Source organism: Lates calcarifer, linkage group LG1 (assembly GCF_001640805.2).
Source record: "Lates calcarifer isolate ASB-BC8 linkage group LG1, TLL_Latcal_v3, whole genome shotgun sequence".
In the NCBI taxonomy this organism is placed as follows: Eukaryota; Metazoa; Chordata; class Actinopteri; family Centropomidae; genus Lates; species Lates calcarifer.
In genome coordinates this window covers 2,611,985-2,632,983 of record NC_066833.1, presented here as the reverse complement: position 1 = coordinate 2,632,983, position 20,999 = coordinate 2,611,985, and the positions used below count along the sequence as shown (strand labels likewise).

General features: G+C 40.5%; 1 protein-coding gene and 2 long non-coding RNA genes across 5 annotated transcripts in view; 2 read left to right on the top strand and 1 right to left on the bottom strand.

The window, feature by feature from the left end:
* The window catches only part of caska (calcium/calmodulin-dependent serine protein kinase a), a 122,418-nt gene extending 111,098 nt beyond the window's left edge, over positions 1-11,320 (top strand). Inside the window, 8 exon segments of the mRNA XM_051076040.1 lie at positions 1,653-1,718; positions 1,720-1,850; positions 2,386-2,501; positions 8,794-8,874; positions 8,978-9,058; positions 9,147-9,349; positions 9,462-9,545; positions 10,870-11,320. Of these exon segments, the coding sequence (XP_050931997.1) occupies positions 1,653-1,718; positions 1,720-1,850; positions 2,386-2,501; positions 8,794-8,874; positions 8,978-9,058; positions 9,147-9,349; positions 9,462-9,545; positions 10,870-11,046 (939 nt within the window). The 3' untranslated portion in view covers positions 11,047-11,320.
* Positions 11,321-12,831: 1,511 nt separating this feature from the next.
* LOC108897599 (uncharacterized) lies at positions 12,832-17,556 on the top strand. The gene is made up of 4 exons (XR_001963321.2): positions 12,832-13,557; positions 14,205-14,268; positions 15,772-15,831; positions 16,961-17,556. It is a non-coding gene; the product is annotated as an uncharacterized LOC108897599 (long non-coding RNA).
* LOC108897598 (uncharacterized) lies at positions 16,480-20,777 on the bottom strand. 3 transcript variants are annotated; one of them, XR_001963319.2, is made up of 5 exons: positions 20,420-20,777; positions 18,836-19,143; positions 18,170-18,462; positions 17,563-17,612; positions 16,480-16,988 (listed from the first exon to the last, which is right to left on the bottom strand). It is a non-coding gene; the product is annotated as an uncharacterized LOC108897598 (long non-coding RNA). The 3 variants fall into 3 exon arrangements; XR_007814615.1 differs by having other exon boundaries at positions 19,035-19,143; XR_001963320.2 differs by having other exon boundaries at positions 19,075-19,143.
* Between the last annotated feature and the right edge of the window lie 222 nt (positions 20,778-20,999).

Here is a 20,999-nt window from a genome sequence, read left to right as displayed (position 1 = left end):
TGAAATAGACCTGTGGATCAAACCTGATCCACAAGGCCTGAACAATAAGAGAACACCTGTGTCAGCAGTTTGATCCTCCACCAACTAACTAGTTCTTCAGTTGTCTCACCTCAAATCCCAGTTGATTCATCTGAAGATTTACTTTTATTTTTTGGATTCATTGAAATTGTTTGTCTATAAAATAAAACTTAATAGTCAAAAAGAACGTTATTAGCTTGTTGGTGTTTAATGTTCTGTTGCTCCACTGATGCTTTCTGCCCTGTACTTGGGTATGATACTGACACACTTGCCCAAGACCCACCACAATGGGAAGGGGACTTTACTTTGACTGAATGTGATCCTGGATCAGGTCTGAGAGTATCTACTGTATGAAGACCTCTGAATCAATGTGAGTGACCTCTGCTGTGTCGTCTCCGACAGCGTAACACTTCACTACCTGTTTATATGGTAATAATGGCACAGGCATTGTTGACCCTGCAGAGCCTAGAGATCACCCCTAACCACTGATCCCCAGTCAGACATGGATTCATGTCCCGCTGCAGTAACATGTGGACATGCGGCTGTGAGAGCAGGAGTTAAGGGCAACCTCTACCTCAAACCAACACAAAGTTTTGTGTCGGCGTAACAATCATCTCATCCCATCACAGTGTCTTTATGTGTGTGCACCTTCCTCACACATATCATCAGTTTCCTCTCACACAATCCAACATCACTCACCTGAAACCATGCTACCTCACTCTTGCTGTGAGATGAAGTAACAAAGTGGCGTCAGAGGATTTTGTTGTTGTAGATCGTTCCAGCAGAGGGCAGTGGAGTCCACAACATCACACTCCATTAGTCTCATAATCTAGTATATGTTGACTGGAGGTAAATATTTCAAAACGAGGGTAAGCAGCTGTTCCTCATCCTCCTCCGTTCTGTCTCAACTCCATCAGCCCCCAGCCTTCCTCCCACCCCCCACCCCTTGGCCACCATACTGCTGTTTAGACATTGCATAGTCGTTTTACTGCATGATGTGTGTGATGCTTTCAAATCCTAGATTGTATCCAGACCTCCAATCAAGGACAAAATGTCTGTTAAGGTAAGAAACAGCCTCTCCCACCCCCCCAGAAAAGTAAATACCTCTGCACTTTAATCCCAAACACTTGCACACAGAGTGTAGATTGTAAAACAGAATCAAACGTCTGTGTGGTTAAAAACAGTATGAAGCAGGATGAAGACTTGTTTTGAACTAATGGACACATAAACAATGCCTGTGCTGTTAATTACCAGTGTGGTGAGAGGCTCGTTAACGGCCCAGCAGTGTCTGGGTTTATGTCACTGGAGAAAGGCTGTCCTTGGAAACCAGTTTCCAACCTGGCAACCCCCCCCCCCCCCCCGAGAGTCCACTGCTCATTACTTCAGTCTCTGCTGTCATGATATGCTGCAGAGGAAGTCATGTAGCAGCTTCTCTCTTCCTGCCTGTCACATCTCTCTTTCTCTCTCCTTCTCTGTACTTCTTCCAACACTTGCATCATTCGTTCATTTGACACACCGATGTCTATTTTGGAAACCCCAGCACCACAATCCCAACCAGCGCCGTCAGTTAGCCCCCCCACCACCACCTCCACCTCTCCCCCCGTGACCTGTGTGCCTCTGACTTTTCGCCACAGATCTATGTGAGGGCCCAGTTTGAATACGACCCCTCCAAAGACGAACTCATCCCCTGCAAGGAGGCCAGGCATTCGCTTCCGAGTGGGCGACATCATCCAGATCATCTCCAAGGACGACCACAACTGGTGGCAGGGCAAACTGGAGAACACAAAAAATGGAACGGCGGGCCTCATCCCGTCACCAGAGCTGCAGGAGTGGTGAGAGGGAAAAACACACACACACACACACACACACCGGCAGAAAGACAAAGTTATAAAGTCACTGTTCCTCCACAACTGCATCCATCCAGTCTGAGTCAAATTAGAGAGAAACACTGTCTGTGTGTACAGGCTTCTGTCAATACAGAGTCCATAATACTCCACTAACAGACTGTTGCAGGGGAAACACCTAGTTAACAGTAGGATGCAGTCAAAAGCTGAACCTGTTACCCACTCTGTAATGTCGGCCATACAGTCTCCAGGATGACAGTGAACCTCAGGAGCCGGGCTGTTAACGGCTCAGATGACCAGTCAGTCCCCACAAAACTTTCTAAAGTGACATAATAACAGTCCAAGACAAAATTTCTAACAGCTTTGAACCTGAGTCAGCTCCCAAAGCATCCTCCATGAATCATACAGACTGAGAGCTCCTCTGGTCCTGTACCTGGCTGGATGTGCACTGTGACTGACAACGTTTCAGTCAGCAGAGGAGAACGCAGATTGAAAACGTCCCATGTGTTTGTGTTTGTGGCAGGCGGGTGGCGTGTATAGCCATGGAGAAGACCAAGCAGGAGCAGCAGGCCAGCTGTACCTGGTTTGGCAAGAAGAAGAAGCAGTACAAAGACAAGTATTTGGCAAAGCACAACGCAGGTACACTACGCTCGCACACATGATCACATGCATGTGCACAGAACTACACGCTGCAGACACATCATGGCCTGAGTGCATGCATGTATGCATTTTACATAATGTTTACATGAGTGTGAGTGTGTGGGCCTGCGAGCATGTGTGTCTGTCCGTCTGTTTGTGTAGGTGGAACTTGTGTGTAACAGGATCTTGTAGCTTTCATCTCCAGTAGCAGGGCCACAGCCAGGAATGACAGGAAAAGCTGCCAGAGTAGCAGAAATCTTATATGAGCACAGGAGCAATTTAGGGAAATGTGGGCCGCTCTCTGATAGGGACACCAGGTTTGAGCCAGCAGAATCTTTGCAGTTTTAGGCACAGTTTTAAATAACATGCCTGCATGAGGATGTGCACGTGCACTTTTGTATCGTATCATTTGTCTCTTCAGTAAACGTGGTATCAAATAAAGAGGCTCAGGAGAAGCGTGTTTAGCAGCGTCTGGATGTAAATGTAGCTCATAGATTCAGGTCTCAGATATCTCTGCCATGTGTGCGGCTGTGTGACCAGGCCGAGGTGTTGTCGGGTAAAACCTCATCACGTGTGTTTGCAGCCAGAGCTGTGACTGCTGAGTTAAAACAGGGGGCAGGGGAGGGAGGAGGGAGGAGGGGTGAGGGTCAGGGTGAGAGTTTAGTACGGAGGGAGGTGGCAGGAGAGGTTTTTGTTTACTCTTATTTTTGACGTCAGATAGATTTAGACGAGGTGCAGTGAGCTGGAGCTCCAGCCTTCATACTCCTGGTCTGTAGAAACTCGTGTGGTAAAGTTCAGCTGATTCACTGGGAGTAATTTCAATTTGAAGTGTGAGACAGGTCACGACAGAGTAAGCAGAGTAATAACATGGAATTAAAACTGATTTTGGACTTATAATCAATGGTGAACAGTAACATTGAAAGTTGTTTTTAACTACTTGAATTTGAGCATTTTCATTTTATGCTACAAAGCAAAAAAATATGAGATTATATATATATATATATATATATATATATATATAATATAAAGATATGATGCTTTGTTATAGATTCAACTCCCCTTTTACTTCAAATAATCAGAATTCATTTTTAATCATTTTGAGGACTGGACTTTGAGCTCTAGGTAAATGTGACATTTCTCTCTCTCTCTCTGAATTTCCACAAACCAAACAATCAATTAATTACTCTAATGATATCATGTAGAGTGATATCATTAGAGTAATTAGAGTGATTTCTGGAGTACATTTATTTTGAATAGTCTGGGAATATTTTCCTGATTATACCTACAGAGTTTTACTTATGTAACATTTTCCCTGCAGGACTTGTACTTGTAATGGAGTATTAATATTACATACATACATTGTGGTATTAGTGCTTAAACTACTACTTGACCCAAAAAGTAGCTTTTATGAACCATGAGTAACTAATTATTATTAATCATTATTATTATTATTTTAATTAGTGATTAATCCACAGATTCTTTTTGGTCTCTATAATACTAGAAAACTGAAAAAAGCCCCTGTCACATCTTAAAATGTCTGGCTGTGTCCAGAAACTACAAATATAAAGTTTACTGTCATTTAATACAGAGAAAACCAGACAATATTTGTATTTGAGAACCTGGAACCAATTCGTTTTTATTTAAACATCCAACCCAACCAAAAAGTGATTCTTCTTTTTCACACAGGTTAAAAGGAAGTGAAAAGTATCACCAATTTTAACAAGAGACTAGAAACAAACACAAACAGATACTAACACAGATCATGTTTCTTTGTATGTATGTTTAAAAAACGTTTGGGTGTGTGGAGTACGAAGAGTGCCGGGTGGAGATGAAACGTGGTGGGTGTCGGGTGTCTGCAGCTCGTGTACCCAGAGCTTTACACCCTCCTGTACATCATGTGCACCGGGCAGCAGCTGTATATGATCACGTGTGTCGGAATCAGGAGCTGTTGCAGTCTACACATTACATTTAGTTCCTAGTTGAATAAACTGGTCTTCTCATGAGGAGGGACCCTCAAATCCTGGAGCTTAGCACCAACAGAGCAAAACCAAACAGCTGAGAGACAGATCTGAGACAGAGGAGATGAGTGATAGAAGATGTGATGAGTAGATCGTAGCCTGTGCTGTGCAGTCCTGGAGGATTATGGGAGTAGAAGGAAAAGAGATGTTCCTCTGCTCTGATGATGGGACAGAGGATTGAAGGACACTGTGTCTGTTAATGTGCATCTGTGTGTGTGTGTGTGTGTGTGTGTGTGTGTGTGTGTGTGTGTGTGTGTGTGTGTGTGTGTGTGTGTGTGTGTGTGTGTGTTTAGGTGTGTGTGCGTCAGAATTCTTTCAAAGAAATTGCCTTGATTCTGTAGCATGCAACACAGAACACAATAGTCATGTGGCCACGGCAGCATGAATGTATGGCATTCAGCATCATCTTCACTCATCCCCTGGTTTATGGAGAACAGATTCATACATGAAAATTCTAATTCACTGTCCATCAGTCCAGGGTTGGATGCAGGGAACTGACATACTGATATTTCCTGGGAATACTGCAGTAAATCTGCTCCCTTCCTGGGATGTTTCTGTGGTTAGGGTATGTCTCAAACCACTGAAACAACTCAGCCAAGTGGCTGAATGCAACAGGCTTTCTGTCACTGTCACTTCAGCAGTGTTAACTCAGACTACGTATCGAACGTCAGAACTATTTGAATTCTGACCAAAATGCGTCTGGATATCAAAAAGATTAAAGTATTTAAAGGTAGAACTGAACTCTTGGTCGGACATTCAGACTGTATCAAAAATCTACTTGTTTCTGATCTAATTCAGAAAACTCACCTCTAGACTGTTTTCTTTAGGGAAATTTCACCATTTGACGTAATTTATTTATATCCCCTGGACTGAGATTTTTCATATTGTTATGATACTTTCAAGTATTACTTTGATACCATTACAGAAACCCTATTGTCACTGTTATTAACATTTATCACATTTTGAAAAAATAACATTACAGCACTTTACAGTTATCTGCTGTTAAAAGTCAAACATCATTTATGACAAGACATCCCAGTTTTCCCAGACTGACGTAGTCAGAGGAGTGATATACAGACTGATGTAGTCAGAGGAGTGATATACAGACTGACGTAGTCAGAGGAGTGATATACAGACTGATGTAGTCAGGAGTGATATACAGACTGATGTAGTTACAGGAGTGATATACAGACTGATGTAGTTACAGGAGTGATATACAGACTGATGTAGTTACAGGAGTGATATACAGACTGATGTAGTTACAGGAGTGATATACAGACTGATGTAGTCAGAGGAGTGATATACAGACTGATGTAGTCAGAGGAGTGATATACAGACTGATGTAGTTACAGGAGTGATATACAGACTGATGTAGTCAGAGGAGTGATATACAGACTGATGTAGTTACAGGAGTGATATACAGACTGATGTAGTCAGAGGAGTGATATACAGACTGATGTAGTTACAGGAGTGATATACAGACTGATGTAGTCAGAGGAGTGATATACAGACTGATGTAGTTACAGGAGTGATATACAGACTGATGTAGTTACAGGAGTGATATACAGACTGATGTAGTCAGAGGAGTGATATACAGACTGATGTAGTTACAGGAGTGATATACAGACTGATGTAGTCAGAGGAGTGATATACAGACTGATGTAGTTACAGGAGTGATATACAGACTGATGTAGTCAGAGGAGTGATATACAGACTGATGTAGTTACAGGAGTGATATACAGACTGATGTAGTCAGAGGAGTGATATACAGACTGATGTAGTCAGAGGAAATAATCAGTATAAAACCTCCAGCTCTGTCTGAGGCTTGTTTTATGACTGGTGACATTTGACACACTGACATGTCACCAGCTGCTGTGACTACACCCTCTAACAGCAACGGCAACAGTATGTTGTGCACCTCCATCTCCACTCGTGGCACTGTGCGGTGCTGCACAGCTGCCCAGCTGTTGTATCTTGCTGTTTTGTGTTTTGTAATTCTGCTGTTGTAACCAAACCATGTTATGACCCCTCCTGTTCATCTCTCTCGCTTTCTCCTACTGAACGGCCTCTCTGCATGTAAGTAACAACCAGTGACAGCAACCAGCTCCTGCTCTCTCTCTCTCTCTCTCTCTCTCTCTCTCTCTCTCTCTCTCTCTCTCTCTCTCTCTCTCTCTCTCTCTCTCTCTCTCACTTTATTTTATTAACCCTGTAGATTAAATCAGCTGTCACTGCCCGTGTTTCAGTTTTGTTTCTGTTGATATTGTGAAAAAAACAACAGAAGTTCGAGACAAAATTGAAACGGTGTAGCCTAGTTTGTGTGTCAGACGCTGTGTGCTGTGATGTTCGTCCTAACCACACTCTCTAATCTGTGTTCTCAGAGAAACGGTAAACAAAACACTTCCAGTGTCTGGTGTTAATAACTTTATTGTAACTTTAAACAATCATTCACCGTCAGTGTGAGCAGCAGCTGGTCTGCAGCCATCTGTTGCACAAGAGCACCCAGTGACTTGTGGGTATTGTATTTCACTTGTCAGCGCCCTGAGATGGTGGCTCATGTTACAGAGGCTGAGAACACATTGTACAGTGAACAGTTCTGCACTAACATGTGATACACTCTGCAGCACAGACATCAGACCAGCTGCATCACTTGTGCTCGTCTGAGAGAAATGTTGAGACCCCAGAGAGGAGTTTAAGTTCTGTTTTTATATAAGGAATCACACTCAGGTTAACCTGGATGTTTGTTTCTTTGACTGGTTGGGATCAGAGATAAATTATCTGTGCACAGTTGCATGAAACAAAAAAGAAAGCAGGTCCCACAGTGATTTATTCAGAAGAAATAGCTCCATGAAGTGATCTCATGTCCTTAGGAAATAAAAAAAAGTAGAATTTAAAAAGTTAAACAGATCATTTATCAGTAATTATTTTTGAATCATTAGTGAATCATTTTCCAGTTCCTGTTTGTTTGATGCTTTTCTTTGTCAGATATGGCACTAAACTGAATATTTTTTGGCTGTTAGACTTGAATTTCTGTAATTTATTATCAACATGTTTCACATTTTCTGACATTCCATTGAAATAATTAAATAAATAATTGGTAGATTCATTGATAATGAAAAGAAATTGCTACTTTACAGCAAAAAGTGATTCGACATTCTGAGATTCGACAAAATCCCTGAATAGTTGTGCTGTTATTTAGTTATTTTGTCTCTGAGGTTGGATGGAAACAGATTTGTTGGTCATCTGTAAAGACTCTGTGGGAGGAGGTGGTGTCAGTTATATCAGTCATTTCATTTTCAAACCTCTCAGTGCACCGGCTGGTGTATTTATGTCTTATATTTATTGTTTACTGATACTGTAGCTTTTTGTGTCCTTGTTTGAATCAGTACTCTCTCTCCTTCTTGTATATTTTTCTAACTTCATAATTAGATTGTTTATTTTTAGTACGTCTTGTCTGTTTAATCTTACCATTTTCATTACTTTCAACAGAGGCTGAAACCAACAATTATTTCCATTACTGATTAAACTGCCATTTAATTTTTATTCCTGAAGCCACGATCAAATGATCGACTTGTTTCTTCAGTCTGACTGAGACCGAAACCATAGATGACAAAGAAAAGCAGGAAATATGAATTATTAACAAACTGGAATGAGGGAATGTTTGGCATTTTTGAACAAATAAAGATTAAGAGTTAACACACAAATTATTGCACGTTTGATTTGACTAATTAATGAATCGTCTAATAGTTTCAGTATTTTTTCAGACTGGATGATCATGTTTATTGAGCAGGTTTGGATACATAAACATCAACAACAGTTAAACAACATCAACAACAGAAATGATATCACCATGGTGACGTGTCTGTTCTCCTGGTAAACCACAGCTCTGATCCTCAGACGAGTGGAGCTGTTTCTTGCAGCACAGGCACAGATGTTTAACAGTGGTCATTATACTTTCAGTCTCCTGGTTAAATAGATCTGGTTTTCTAACTCCATGTTCACTGTGTTACATCAGAGCACAGAGGTTATTTTAAAGGACACATCCTGTCACTTCTCAGCTCTTTGTTCATCTCCACTCACAGTTTTGACCTTAGCAGAGATTTGTCTGCTTTGTACTGACAACTTCCTCCTCTCTAAACCACACACTGTAGTTACCACGTGTGTTTTAAGACTCTTTATTTAGTGACCTGTTGCCCTCACCCTGTCTGTTGTTTGTCACAGCACACTCCTCTCCACATCCTCTTCATCCATGTTTCTCTTCCCTCTCTCACCCCCAGTGTTCGACCAACTAGATCTTGTCACATATGAGGAGGTTGTGAAGCTTCCTGCTTTCAAGAGGAAAACACTAGTTTTGTTAGGTAAGTGATTCATCCAGGTATTTTGCAGACCAGGATTCAAACTGGAACCGGCTATCAGAACCCAGCTCTGGTCTGTCTTTATAACTGACTGTGTGTCTGTCAGGTGCTCATGGAGTGGGCAGAAGACACATCAAGAACACGCTCATAACCAAACACCCCGACAGATTTGCCTACCCCATCCCACGTAAGACGCACCATCAAAACTCCAAACTTCCACAGCAGCGTTTTGTACGTCAGGAAACGTAACTTCTCACTGTTCCTTCGTCCCACAGACACGACCAGACCTCCAAAGAAGGACGAGGAGAACGGGAAGAACTACTACTTTGTTTCCCACGATCAGATGATGCAGGACATCAGCAACAACGAGTACCTGGAGTACGGCAGCCACGAGGACGCCATGTACGGGACGCGGCTGGAGACCATACGCAAGATCCACCAACAGGGGCTTGTAGCTATACTGGACGTGGAGCCTCAGGTGTGTGTGTGTTTGTAGAGGTAGTAGTTTATTCTTATAGTCTTTCCTGTCTGTCTGTGTGCATGCATGCATATTAAGAGATGTATTGAATCTAACACCTGGTCTCCATCAGGCCCTGAAGGTCCTGCGGACAGCAGAGTTCGCCCCGTACGTGGTCTTTATTGCTGCGCCAACTATCACACCAGGCATCAATGAGGTACGACAACAGCAAACACACAAACCATGACTCATTTTAAAGGATGAGGTGGTGATATTCTGTATTAAATATCACCAGTCTTATCCTTTAAAAATCAAATATCAAAGACTGAACTGAATCTCTGTTCAACTGATGTGGCAACGTGTAAATAAACACGTCAAAAAATGTTTCTTCAAAGCTGTAAATACATGATGAAAGCTGAAGTTACAAGTCAGTTAATCAATTAACTGATTGAAAGAAAAATAATTGGTGTCGATCTTGATCAGTGAAAGATCAGTTCATTATTCTCTGGTCTCAGCTTCTGAAAAAGAAAATATCACACTATCCTTAGTTAGACAGGTTAGTAAATGATTAATCAGAAAAACATTTCACCAGTTTGTTATTACAAATTATTATTAATTAGTTGTTTTAAACCTGACCAGTGATTTTTTTTTTTATTCACACTCCAATTCATCACAATATGCATCGTTTGGTAAATCACAGTCATCACACAGCATGTGGGCCAGCAGCCTCTCACTCTGTCTGCTCTCCACTCATCTGTTCTCCTCTCTCATTCCTCCCTGCACTCGTTTATTTTTGCATGCTGCATGCGTTTGTTTCTTTGGGCCTCCCCTCAGATGCCCAGGTGGTGTCGAACGCTGCCAGTGAGTAAAACCCGACAGGATACAGACTGTATTGTGTTAGTTTTAATTATTTATGTGTGTGCGTTTCCTGCCATGTCTGTCTGTGTGGTTCTAGTGCTTAGTGCTGCCTCCTCCTCTGCTCAGTCAAGGCCTCTCTACACTGAGGGTTGAACCTCTGAGGGCTCTGATCTGCTGCATGTTTACATGGATTTGCTCTGAATTCACCACCAGTGGACTTCAGGCAATCTGCACTCAGTTGGCAGTTTATTAGGAACACCTAAAGCTGAAACCAATGCAGTCAAATACAACAGTCCTGCAATAAATCCTCTTTGATGAAGGTTATAGTGTTCACTTTGATTCAACACCAGCACAAACTTCAGCCTCCAAAATGACCATAAAGTTGAATCAGCACCAACACTAAAACACAAACTGAACACTAAAACCTTCACGATGGAGGACTTATTGTAGAACTGTTGTGTTACGCAGCGTTGGTTTCAGCTTTAGGTGTTCCTAACAAACTGCCAACTCAGTGTAACGCCACAGTTGTGGATTGACGACCAGAGATTTCAGCATGTTTCTCTCACAGTTTACTTCTCTCACCTCAGAAAGCTCAGTCACAGTATGTAGAGGCCTTCAGAATTTCTCTTGCCCTCTCTGACTTCATCAGCATCTAACAGCCTGTGTTCCTCCTCGTCCACCAGGACGAGTCTCTTCAGCGGCTGCAGAAGGAGTCGGAGATCCTGCAGAAGACCTACGCCCACTACTTCGACCAGACCATCATCAACAACGAGATTGATGAGACCATCAGGCACCTGGAGGAGGCCATCGATCTGGTTTGCACCACCAGCCAGTGGGTTCCTGTGTCCTGGGTCTACTGACCTGCAGCCCTGACCTACACCTCCTCCTCCACCTCCTCCCTTACACTCTCTCTGCTCTTCCATCTCTCTGCCCAGCAGCAGCAACATCTTGGCCAAACTCTCATCATCCTCCCTTAACATAAGAATAAACAAAGACAACAAGCGATGGGAACCCTCTCTCTACACTGCACTTGATCGAAAACACCTTCAGCGTACTGTGAAAGCAACCACAGCATCCGACCGAAACCCCCTCCGACGCCGCACAGACAACCTGCGGCAGCCAGTTATCGACCTGTACAGACGACCTAGTCATAGTGTTGTATAAAAACAGCGTAAACAAAAGTGAATATTGTCATGTCTGTACTAGCTAGAAGGCAACATTTTTGTAGATGTTTGTTTTAAAGAGACAGTACTGTGTCCTGTCATCCCATGTGGTCTCCACCACCACCCTCACCCTCCCGTCTCATTGTAGTCCAGTTGGGTGTTGTAAACCATCTCTAGAACGACAGTGTCAGTGGGTATTCTGTCTTTCAGCAGATAAAAGCACACAAACACACTGCAGTGTTGACCCATCATGTCGCTTTCCCTCCCTGTCTATTCATTCCTATTCTGTTCTAAGCTCTAACGCTGACTTACTTCCTCTGTCATCTCTTCTGTTGTTAGCCATTGGCACAGGTATCACACATACAGTATGCTCAGTATTTCTACCTTCCAGGTACTGTCTCTTCTAAATAAATCCATAAATGTTTTAGAGATTTGAATGAGGTTATCATGCATGTGGACATTTGCAAGCTTCCATGCTGTCAGTCAGTCAGTGTCCCCCCGTGTCCTTCTATAAACCTCCGAGAAAGAAAAGAAGACAAAAATATTTACTTTGAGAAAAAAAAACATTCCAGCTGTTTGGAGGACTGGACTCAGCCAAGGGAAGCAAGAGGGGGCGAGAAAAAACCAACAGCGACGGAGCCGGACGTTGACTTGACACCTATGCACATCCCTTGCATTTCGGGTGACATTTCTAAAACCACAGATTTACTAAAAAAAAAAAAAAAAGAAGAAGAAGAAGAAAAAAAAAAGATGAACCATGTAGTGAGATGTGTTTGTAAAAAAGAAAATCAAATAAAAGTCTTGATTTTTCTCTTTTTGATTTGTCATAGGCAAATTTAAAAGAAGGAAGAATTTCACCTTATTCCTCATTTGCCATTTCAGAAATGTGATGTCCAAGAGTATTAGTGTTTGAATCAAAAGTTTAAAAATCGACGAGAGATGAAATACTGATTTTTATTCTGAAACTGTGTAACCGTATGCAAACAAGTGTACACTACATATTCTGCAAAGGTGACGACTTTGCAAGGGAAGAGGAGGCAGTGTGTGCAGCTGAATAACCGTGTATATGAATATGACAGACTGACATACAACTGCCCCCTGTGTAAATGACTCTGCAATGATAAAAGTTCTTCAGTATGAACAATTTTTTAAATATATTTCCTTTTATGTGTTGGAAAATGAACTTTGGAGTGGCTCTTCTTTTTTTATTTTTCTTTTCCACCAGGTCATTCCACACCAACACACCCAGCATTCACAACTTGTCCCACTTCACTGGGATTCGAGAAATTACTCATCTGTGGTCCTTACATTTAATACACTGAATAAACATGGTCTTTGAAATTGCAACTTCAAATTTTAAGACCAATAACACAGCTTCGATTTGTCTTTTCAAACCATGTCTATCTTTATTAAGCTTATGAAAAACAGACAGAAAGTGACAGTGTGAATGACTTTGACTGCTGACAGAGTGTGTGAGTGAGTATATGTGTTTCAGTGGCTGGTTCACTGACTTATATATTTACATTTCTTTAGTAGACTGGAGACATGAGGGTTGATTGACTGGGCAACGTTTCCCCGTCCTACCTTGGTGTCTCTCTCTGGATTCATCCTGATGAAATGCCTGAAAAAAAGGAGCGTGTGTTCAGAGTTGGTGTGGAACACAAGTTTACTTATGAGATAATAATAATGTTAAAAATCTTTATGTATCAACAGGACTTCTTTACTACCCTAACTGTAGGTGATGTTACATTTTATAATCTTTGTAGGAGTTACACATTGTTGAATCTAGGTGAAACATTTCAGTGAAAATTGAAGGCTGTTCACTTAATCATCAATTCTCAGCGCTTTTCAGTCTTTACTTTGAGTGATCGACCTCCCTGTTTCGACCAATCAGAACCGAAATAGGCGGAGCAGAGTCTTCCAACCAATCAGCGTTTTTTCTGTCGACGTTGGCTAGCGTGCGTCGTCACTGGCTGTGACGTTCGAGCGGGAGAGGAAGGGAGGAGGAAGAAGGGGGTAGAATGGCGGTGAAAGAAAATGGGGAAAACAGTGAAAATACGAAGTATAACCAAAGTTTGAGTCGTCGCATTGGGTTGTTAGCACTATGAGAACCTTCATTACCAAAGAAGTCCGCATGCTAAAACAAGCCTTGGAGCTGTTTTTGTGGAACAGGAATGAGGCTGGCCGCTAAACACACCTGCGGTGAAGGTAAGGCTAACGAGCTAGCTAATTAGCGGCGAGGGTTAGCATTAGTGTTAGCCTTCTTTTTTTTAATTAATATCTCCTGACTTTATTTCCACTTTCAGTCGTTGTAATTGCGTGGGCAAGAGTGTGTTTGTGTTTCTGTGACTGAAGCGTTGGTAACATGAGTTGTGGCAGACGGTAGTGGGCAACTCTTGTTGTTTGTTTACAGTTCTTTTTGTGTCTCTTTGTCATTTTTTGTTCCATCCGGGTCATTTCAAGCCAGTTTGTGGTGGTTTAGCATCTTGCGATCGTTTTATGTTTTTTGTGGTCATTTTGCACCGCCTGGCTGTTTTCCATCTATTTATGGTCACCTCTTTCTCTCTTTGTGCCGTGTGTGTGGTGGTAATCTGTCCCTGGCCATCCACTGATTTCCTGTTGTGTATATAAGTGATCAGTTAAGTTTGTCTTGACTTGATACTTGATTTAGTAGTTTTGTGTATGTAGAGAGCTGGCTTGAAAACTACATTTTTACTCTGTGCCCTCACACTATGTAGGTTTAGTTTTCAGTGTTGTCTTCTGTTAGTGGTTATAAGTTTATATTACTACTTTTTTTTTTCTTTTTTTTTTAACCAGTTAATTCGTTCTTCAAGTGTTGTTCTTGTGTTTTCTAGGTCTACTTGTTCAGCTGCTGCAGCCTGGATGAAAATACTAGCTCTCAATTTACAGAGCAGAGAGGTATGTGTCCTATAGGTTTACCCAGTCTGAAAAAAATGTGTTGATGAACTGAATTATTTATGTCAGTATATGCACATATCTGTAGTGAAGCACAGTAAAATCCTACACTACCCCAACATTAAACCCTCAGTCTGCTTGAAGAATGTCTCAGGTAACAGGTTTTTTAGGAGGTCGGTCTCTTCACTAATCTGCTCATCGCAAACTCTTCCTCTCCTGTAAGGAGATATGTAAGAGACATACCCTTGGCGAGCAGCAGCAATTAAAAACTTCACAGTGTGGTGGAGCTTATAGTTTGACCATGTTTGTGCTCTAGAAAGAAAATTAGACAAATGGCCACAGTTGACAAACCTGCATTGAAACTTAGAAATTACGGGAATCTCTTGTAAAGCTTTGTCTTGTCCTCCTTGTCCTCATTATTTTGAGACGACTCTTGTGGCTAAACTGTGTCCTGTGCTTTAGTCCAAAGATCACCCAGCTCTGTTGTAGTTTGCTTAGAACATCCTCCATCTAGAGGTCGACACAGGAGTGGATTTTCACTTCAGTCCCATCTTACTTTGCAAAAACGTTCCTGTCCTGTCCCATCCCATTCCCATGTTGTGTTTTGTGGCCCGAGTCTGTCAGTTACAGTGAAAGATACATTACATGGATTGCATAGTGCCTACCACAGTTGAATATAAATCAAAATGTGACATCTAATGATGTATTTTGATGTGTTTATTGACAAGTTATTTTTATATTGTCATGGAAAGTATCATAGTTTTATATGGCCTTACTGTTACTCTTTAATATGGTGACAACAAAATATTACCTTGGAAGAAAGTAGTGTGAGGACTGAGGAGTCAGGGGCCAAGGTAAATTTTTTTTGTTTGGTTTTTTAATGTTACATGGCAAACCAGTTAGGAGACAGTTTTACCCACACAATAAATAGTGTTTATTAATTAATTTAAAACTTGGCTAATGTGATTATCATTCACGTCCCAACCCTGTCACGATGACTATATCATTGCGTTGGAATCCTATGGAAATCATGTGACCCAGGGGATGACCAAAAAATGTCAGCCTCCACCTTCCTCCTTTCACTGTCATCTGCGGTTAGGTCTGCCTGGCATCCTCCATGGCAGTAGAAGATGGAGTTAGTTACTCAATTTATTCTCCAAACTATTGTTGTTGTCATCAGTCCTTAGTTGGTTCATGTTGTCTGGTCTGGTCTGCAAATTGTTACACTGCTCAGTGTATTCAGTGTTAGTTAACATTAGCCTAGCTGTTTGTTCAGCTCAAATGTAGTGCAAACTGACAAAGACAAACTGCTAATTACTGTACATTTCAAATTAATAATTCATTTATTCTTGAACTAGTTGTGATTAGTGCACACACTGGTTTCTTTGTGGATTTTGTGTCTTTTACTTTTTCATCTTTTGCCAGTTTGAACTTCATTACCCAGAAACCCTCTGTGCTTTATTTGATGGTTTAAAAGTGTCTGTTGTTTGTGATTTTTCTCCTCAGGACTCAAACTTCACCCAGTGAGTCACAGAGAGAAGAGGCGGACATGAAGATTTCCAGAAGGTCAGTGTGAGGAAACTGTTTCCAGTCGGACTCTTTAAAACCTGTTGTCTGGATCAAACATCACTAAGTTAAAGCTGCAGATCAGGACTGTAACTTACTAAACTTAAGTTTTAATTATTATTAATCAGTTTCTACAAAGCAGCTGCAAAAATATAAAATCTTTAAATCTAAAGCTTTTTTCCAATGGGTTTGTATAAAATGGATTAAATTAATCTACATTTACCATGTTGTTCATATCAAGTTAATGTAAAAGCTCCAAAGCTTCTATTAACAGTGATGTAATAGAAAAACAACTGGTCTCTTTACTCAATGATAAAAGTATTTTTGCTTCATGTAATTATTAGCTTGATATCAAATTGCAGTTGTTGGTTTTTGAAATTATACTTGATGTGGAAAAACTGAGGAGTTAAACTGTTCCTCATGGAAAAGTTCAGTGTGTTTAAAGTGAGAGTTAAACATGCAGCTCAAGAGTTTAATGGTTTGTGATAATTACCTCAGCTGCTGTTTGACACTTTAAACTTACTATCTGGATCAAACATCACTGAGTTAAAGCTGCTGTAACTTATCAGTCTGAATTACTGTTAATTAGGATTTTTCCACTATGTAGCTGCAAAAAAATCATCTAAAACCTTTAAAAAATAAGATATATTCTTGTCATTAATCTTTAATATTTCAAGTGCTTCCAGTGATTTTGTTCCAGACAATGTTTAATAAACCACAGAAATGATAACAGACACTTGAGCACAAGGGGACACTTTGTTTTATTCTCTCACCCAACACATAATGTAGTTCTGAGCACATTTTCCACAGACTAACATGTCTCAGTTAAACATCTTTAAGAACATTAAACTACTTATAATAATTGTGTCATAAGCAAGAAAATGTTCTGATGCTTAATAGAGAGACATGTTCGTCTGTGGAAAATATGCAGATAATTACCTTATAGGTTGGAGAATAAAACTAAGTGTCTCCACTTGAACAACAGGAGGACCAAGGATGATGGATGTCTTCTATCAGGTAATCACAGACTGATAGAAAACATCCACCATCTTGGTTTTCCTGTAGTTCTATTTATAGCTTGTCTAATTAACAGCTTCATAATTCTGTTTTCTTCTTTCATCCACTTCAGGTCCAGAGCCAGCTGCTGTCATCTCCTCCTGCAGAGACAAAACAACACGTTAATCACACCCTCTGAGAAGATGTATATTGTGTGTATCTCATATTGACAAATAATCAACTCAAATACATGACGTATCTTCGCAGCTGACTTGCATTATGTGGTGTTTGATTTTTGTTTGATTTTTTTTATGAGTGAATAAACTGTCTTTTTTCTCTTCTAATTATATTTACATTTTAATACATAAAACTGTCTGTTCATAGTAAGTTTCAAAACTATTTTGTTCTTGGCGTTTTTAATAGAAATAACAAGATTTTCTTACCTTCAGTGAATCCAGTTGTTTCTGTGATTTCACCTCAACAATTATTAAAACCAGGCTTTTTCCAAATACATAAAATTAATTAAAAATGACTTTCTAACAATGAGTTAAGTCTATGAATTATTCAGACAATGAGAACAGCTACTGAACATATATAATGTCAGTGCTCTGTGTTTCTAAATCACCTGAAGGACACTGTAGTTATCAATGGACTATATCTTTAAGAACCAACTAACGCAAATGTTTTGAAAACTGACGTTAACAATTGAAATAGGTGAATGTTTTTGAAACATACCTCTGTAGTCTGTGAGGTGAGAGCTGGTATTTCTGTCCAGGCTGCAGCAGCTGAACAAGACAAAAAAACAAAAAGAACACTCAAAAACTAGCTCAAACAAAACTGAAACAGTGTAAGGAAACAACACTGAAATTTTAATGCAATCATTTCTAACAGTAATCTCAGCTCATATATTGTGAAGGGGCACGAAGTTCAAGTCTCCTTTACAAAGCTATATTTACCACTTTATCATTTACCAAGCTCAGTCAGTCGCCACAAACAAATGACTGATCACTACAAGGCAAGCCTACAGGAAATAACGATGCAATAAAAACACAAACAGACCAGCTGAGCATAGAGAGATGAAACAGCCAGGCAGACGGAAAGTGGCACAAAACGATCACAGCAAGATGCTAAACCGCCTCAAACGAACATGAAGTGACTTCGCAGTCACTGCAAAGAGTTGCAAACAGGCAACCAACAGTCACAGAAACACAAACACACTCTTACCCACTAAATAAAAACGAATGAACCCTGAACTAAGGCCGGAAAATACGAATTAATGAGAAGGCTAAGGCTAAGGCTAATGCTACTGCTAATGCTAACGCTAGCGTTGGCGTTAGCTTACCTTCGTGCCGCAGGTGTGCTGATCGTCCAGCCTCACTCTGTTGAGCAAAACAGCTCTAAATCTTTGTTTTCCACAGTTCTACCAAACCAAGGCGATGAAACGACGACTCAAACGCTGATTTCACTCAGCATTTCGGTTCGTTTTTCCGACACTGGTTCTCCTCTCTCTTCTCCATTGCTCACGTCAACGTCAAAACTCCCCACGGACGATGACGAAACACGCCAGCCGACGTCCACAGACTAAACTGTGATTGGTCGACCGATTGTGCTCAGAGAGGCTGAGTGTGAAGGAGCCTGTTGGTTTAAAAGAGTTCACAATCACAACATGAACAGCTGCAGCTACAAATACCATTTAAGCACCTCTTTGAATCAAATTTCCCTTTAAATCAGTTGGAGTATGTGAGGAGTTCTAGTCGGACAGTCACATTCTTATGGTTAAATCCAGTGAAACTACAGTATACCAACCTACCAAGACACAATGACATTTGTGTGGCAAAAAGCCACAATTTTCTGGTTCCACTTTACAGCTCAATCAATTAAGTAATAGCGGATACATAATCAATAATGAAAGAAACCCCAAACTTCAGCCCTCAAACTGACGTTTAAACGTATTGGAAAATGAATCGTACAGCATAAGTCCTGTTTGTGGTACAGTAAGCCTACGTACCTCAGGTGAATGTGCCCTCAGGTGACCTCGCTGCATTTTGTGATTTCAGTCAATCCAAGTGATGAGACTGAACTGCAGCCTGAACACTGCGATTTACTGTTGTGTAATCCCACAGCAATAATGTGAAAAAAGAGACACTGCTGACTGAGGACAGCTGTGTTTTTGTTTAGTCTCACCATAAAAAGCAAAATGGCCTCACCTCGCCTCACAATAAAGATTAACAGCCATTATTGTCCCACCTTTCTTCTGCCTCTCTGTAGTACTCCAGGGACAGAGTACCCTTTAGTCATGGAAACTTGCATATGGGGCTGGTGAGGGAAGAGGAGGAAAAAACTGCATGTTAATGGGTCAAACTTGACATTTCTGTTGTGCATGTAAATCTATGTAAAACTGACATATCCACTGTTCACTAATGTGCAGGCACTTTGTCCATTTCTTTAAAATTGCCATCTTTGACCTTCAATCTACACTCAATAACCCATAATAACAAGGTGAGAACATGCATTTTTGCAGATTTATTGAAAATCAAAAACTGAAATTTTAAAAGATACACATCCTTATCTTTAGTATTTACATTTCGTGCTACTATATATTTCTACTCTACTACAATTCAGATAGAAAGTTTGTCCTTTACTAGACACTTTTCATTACTAGTTATTTTTCAGATTTAAATTTGACATTAAAAACATGATGATTTGACTTGTACTTTTACTTTCTTAGAATTATAAGTGCAGGACATTTACTGGCAATGGAGCATTTGACATTGTTGCACTAGTTCTTTTACTCAAGTGAAGTATCTGAGTGCTGCTTCATCATCAGTTGATATATACACCAATACTGATATATACATTTACAAACCCAAAACCCAAGATCTGAGCTCCCTCTCAAACACACTTTGACCAGAATCACAACAACACAGCTTCCCAAACACCTTGTCTTTACACAATGTAAAGAAACCTGTTTGAAACCACACTGGAAAGAAGAAACTAAAAGTCAGAGTAGATTAGACTGTTGGCTGATTATCTCTAAACTGTCAGACATAGAAAACAAGTACAGGCTCAGTGACTACAAACTGCAAAGGGGATACAAGTCTAGTGGTTCTGGTCTGGGAAAGGCTGTTGAAATCCCTTTTTTCCTGATTTTAAACTGAGTTTAGTATCCTTTTTTTTTTTTTTTTTTTTTTTTTTTTTTTAACAATCAGAATAAAAGTTTCATGAATCTGAAAAGTCTAGCTCTAGTGGTTCTTGGTCTAGACCTGGTGATGTGGTCTAGATGGGAAATTTCTCTACTGTGTTTTAGAATAAGTTCAAATCTGAACTGTGTTTTAAAGTTTTTACACTCTCTCTGTTAACAAAGTCTAGATTTGACAAGTTTTTGATCTACAGCCGGTCTGATGTGGTGTGGATCTGCTCGTTTCTGTTGACAACGACCAACAAGTCTTAAGGTTACAACATCTTCAGTGTCGAGGGAAACAATAAAACCTCGTGATGTCAGCTAGCTAAAACACGTTAGCTACAAAGCGCCGCAATTAGCTGTCAGTAAAAGCAGGAGCAAAGACAAACTCAACAGAAAATACTGACTTACTTTCTCTTTTCTTCATGGAGGCAAAGTGGTCAATATATCCAGGATCAGGCAGTTTCCACTCATAGTTGTGTTGTGTTGTGTTGGTGTTGTTACCAGATAACTTGTTTTCTTTTCACTGGCAGCTAGCTAGCTAGTTAGCTACTTCCTCAAACTTTGTTACGGAAGACGGCCAAAGAGTAAACTGTTTAACTACAGTTCAAACCGTTCACAGACTCAACCATCTGATCGACTGATTATATGATATTATTATATTATTTCGGGGTTGCTGGGGTTTCTCAGACTTTCCGAGTTGGAAATCCGACTTCGGAGGGTGCTCTAGTTGAAACATCCGACTTCCGGGTACAACTGGAATGCACCATTAATTAAGAACTTCACCTGGTTACAAACAGGAAGTGTGATGTTGCTATTGATTGCAGTGAGTCAGGCTAAGAGCTACATGTTGAGGCCTGTTTTAGCTTATATTTGTTGTCATTTTGGAAAATAAAGTTGCCGAATTCGCTATTAGGAGTCTCTGTGTGCTATGTAACATTGGATATACAGCCAACTATCACTGATGTATTTTTATACAGAGGAAAACGTA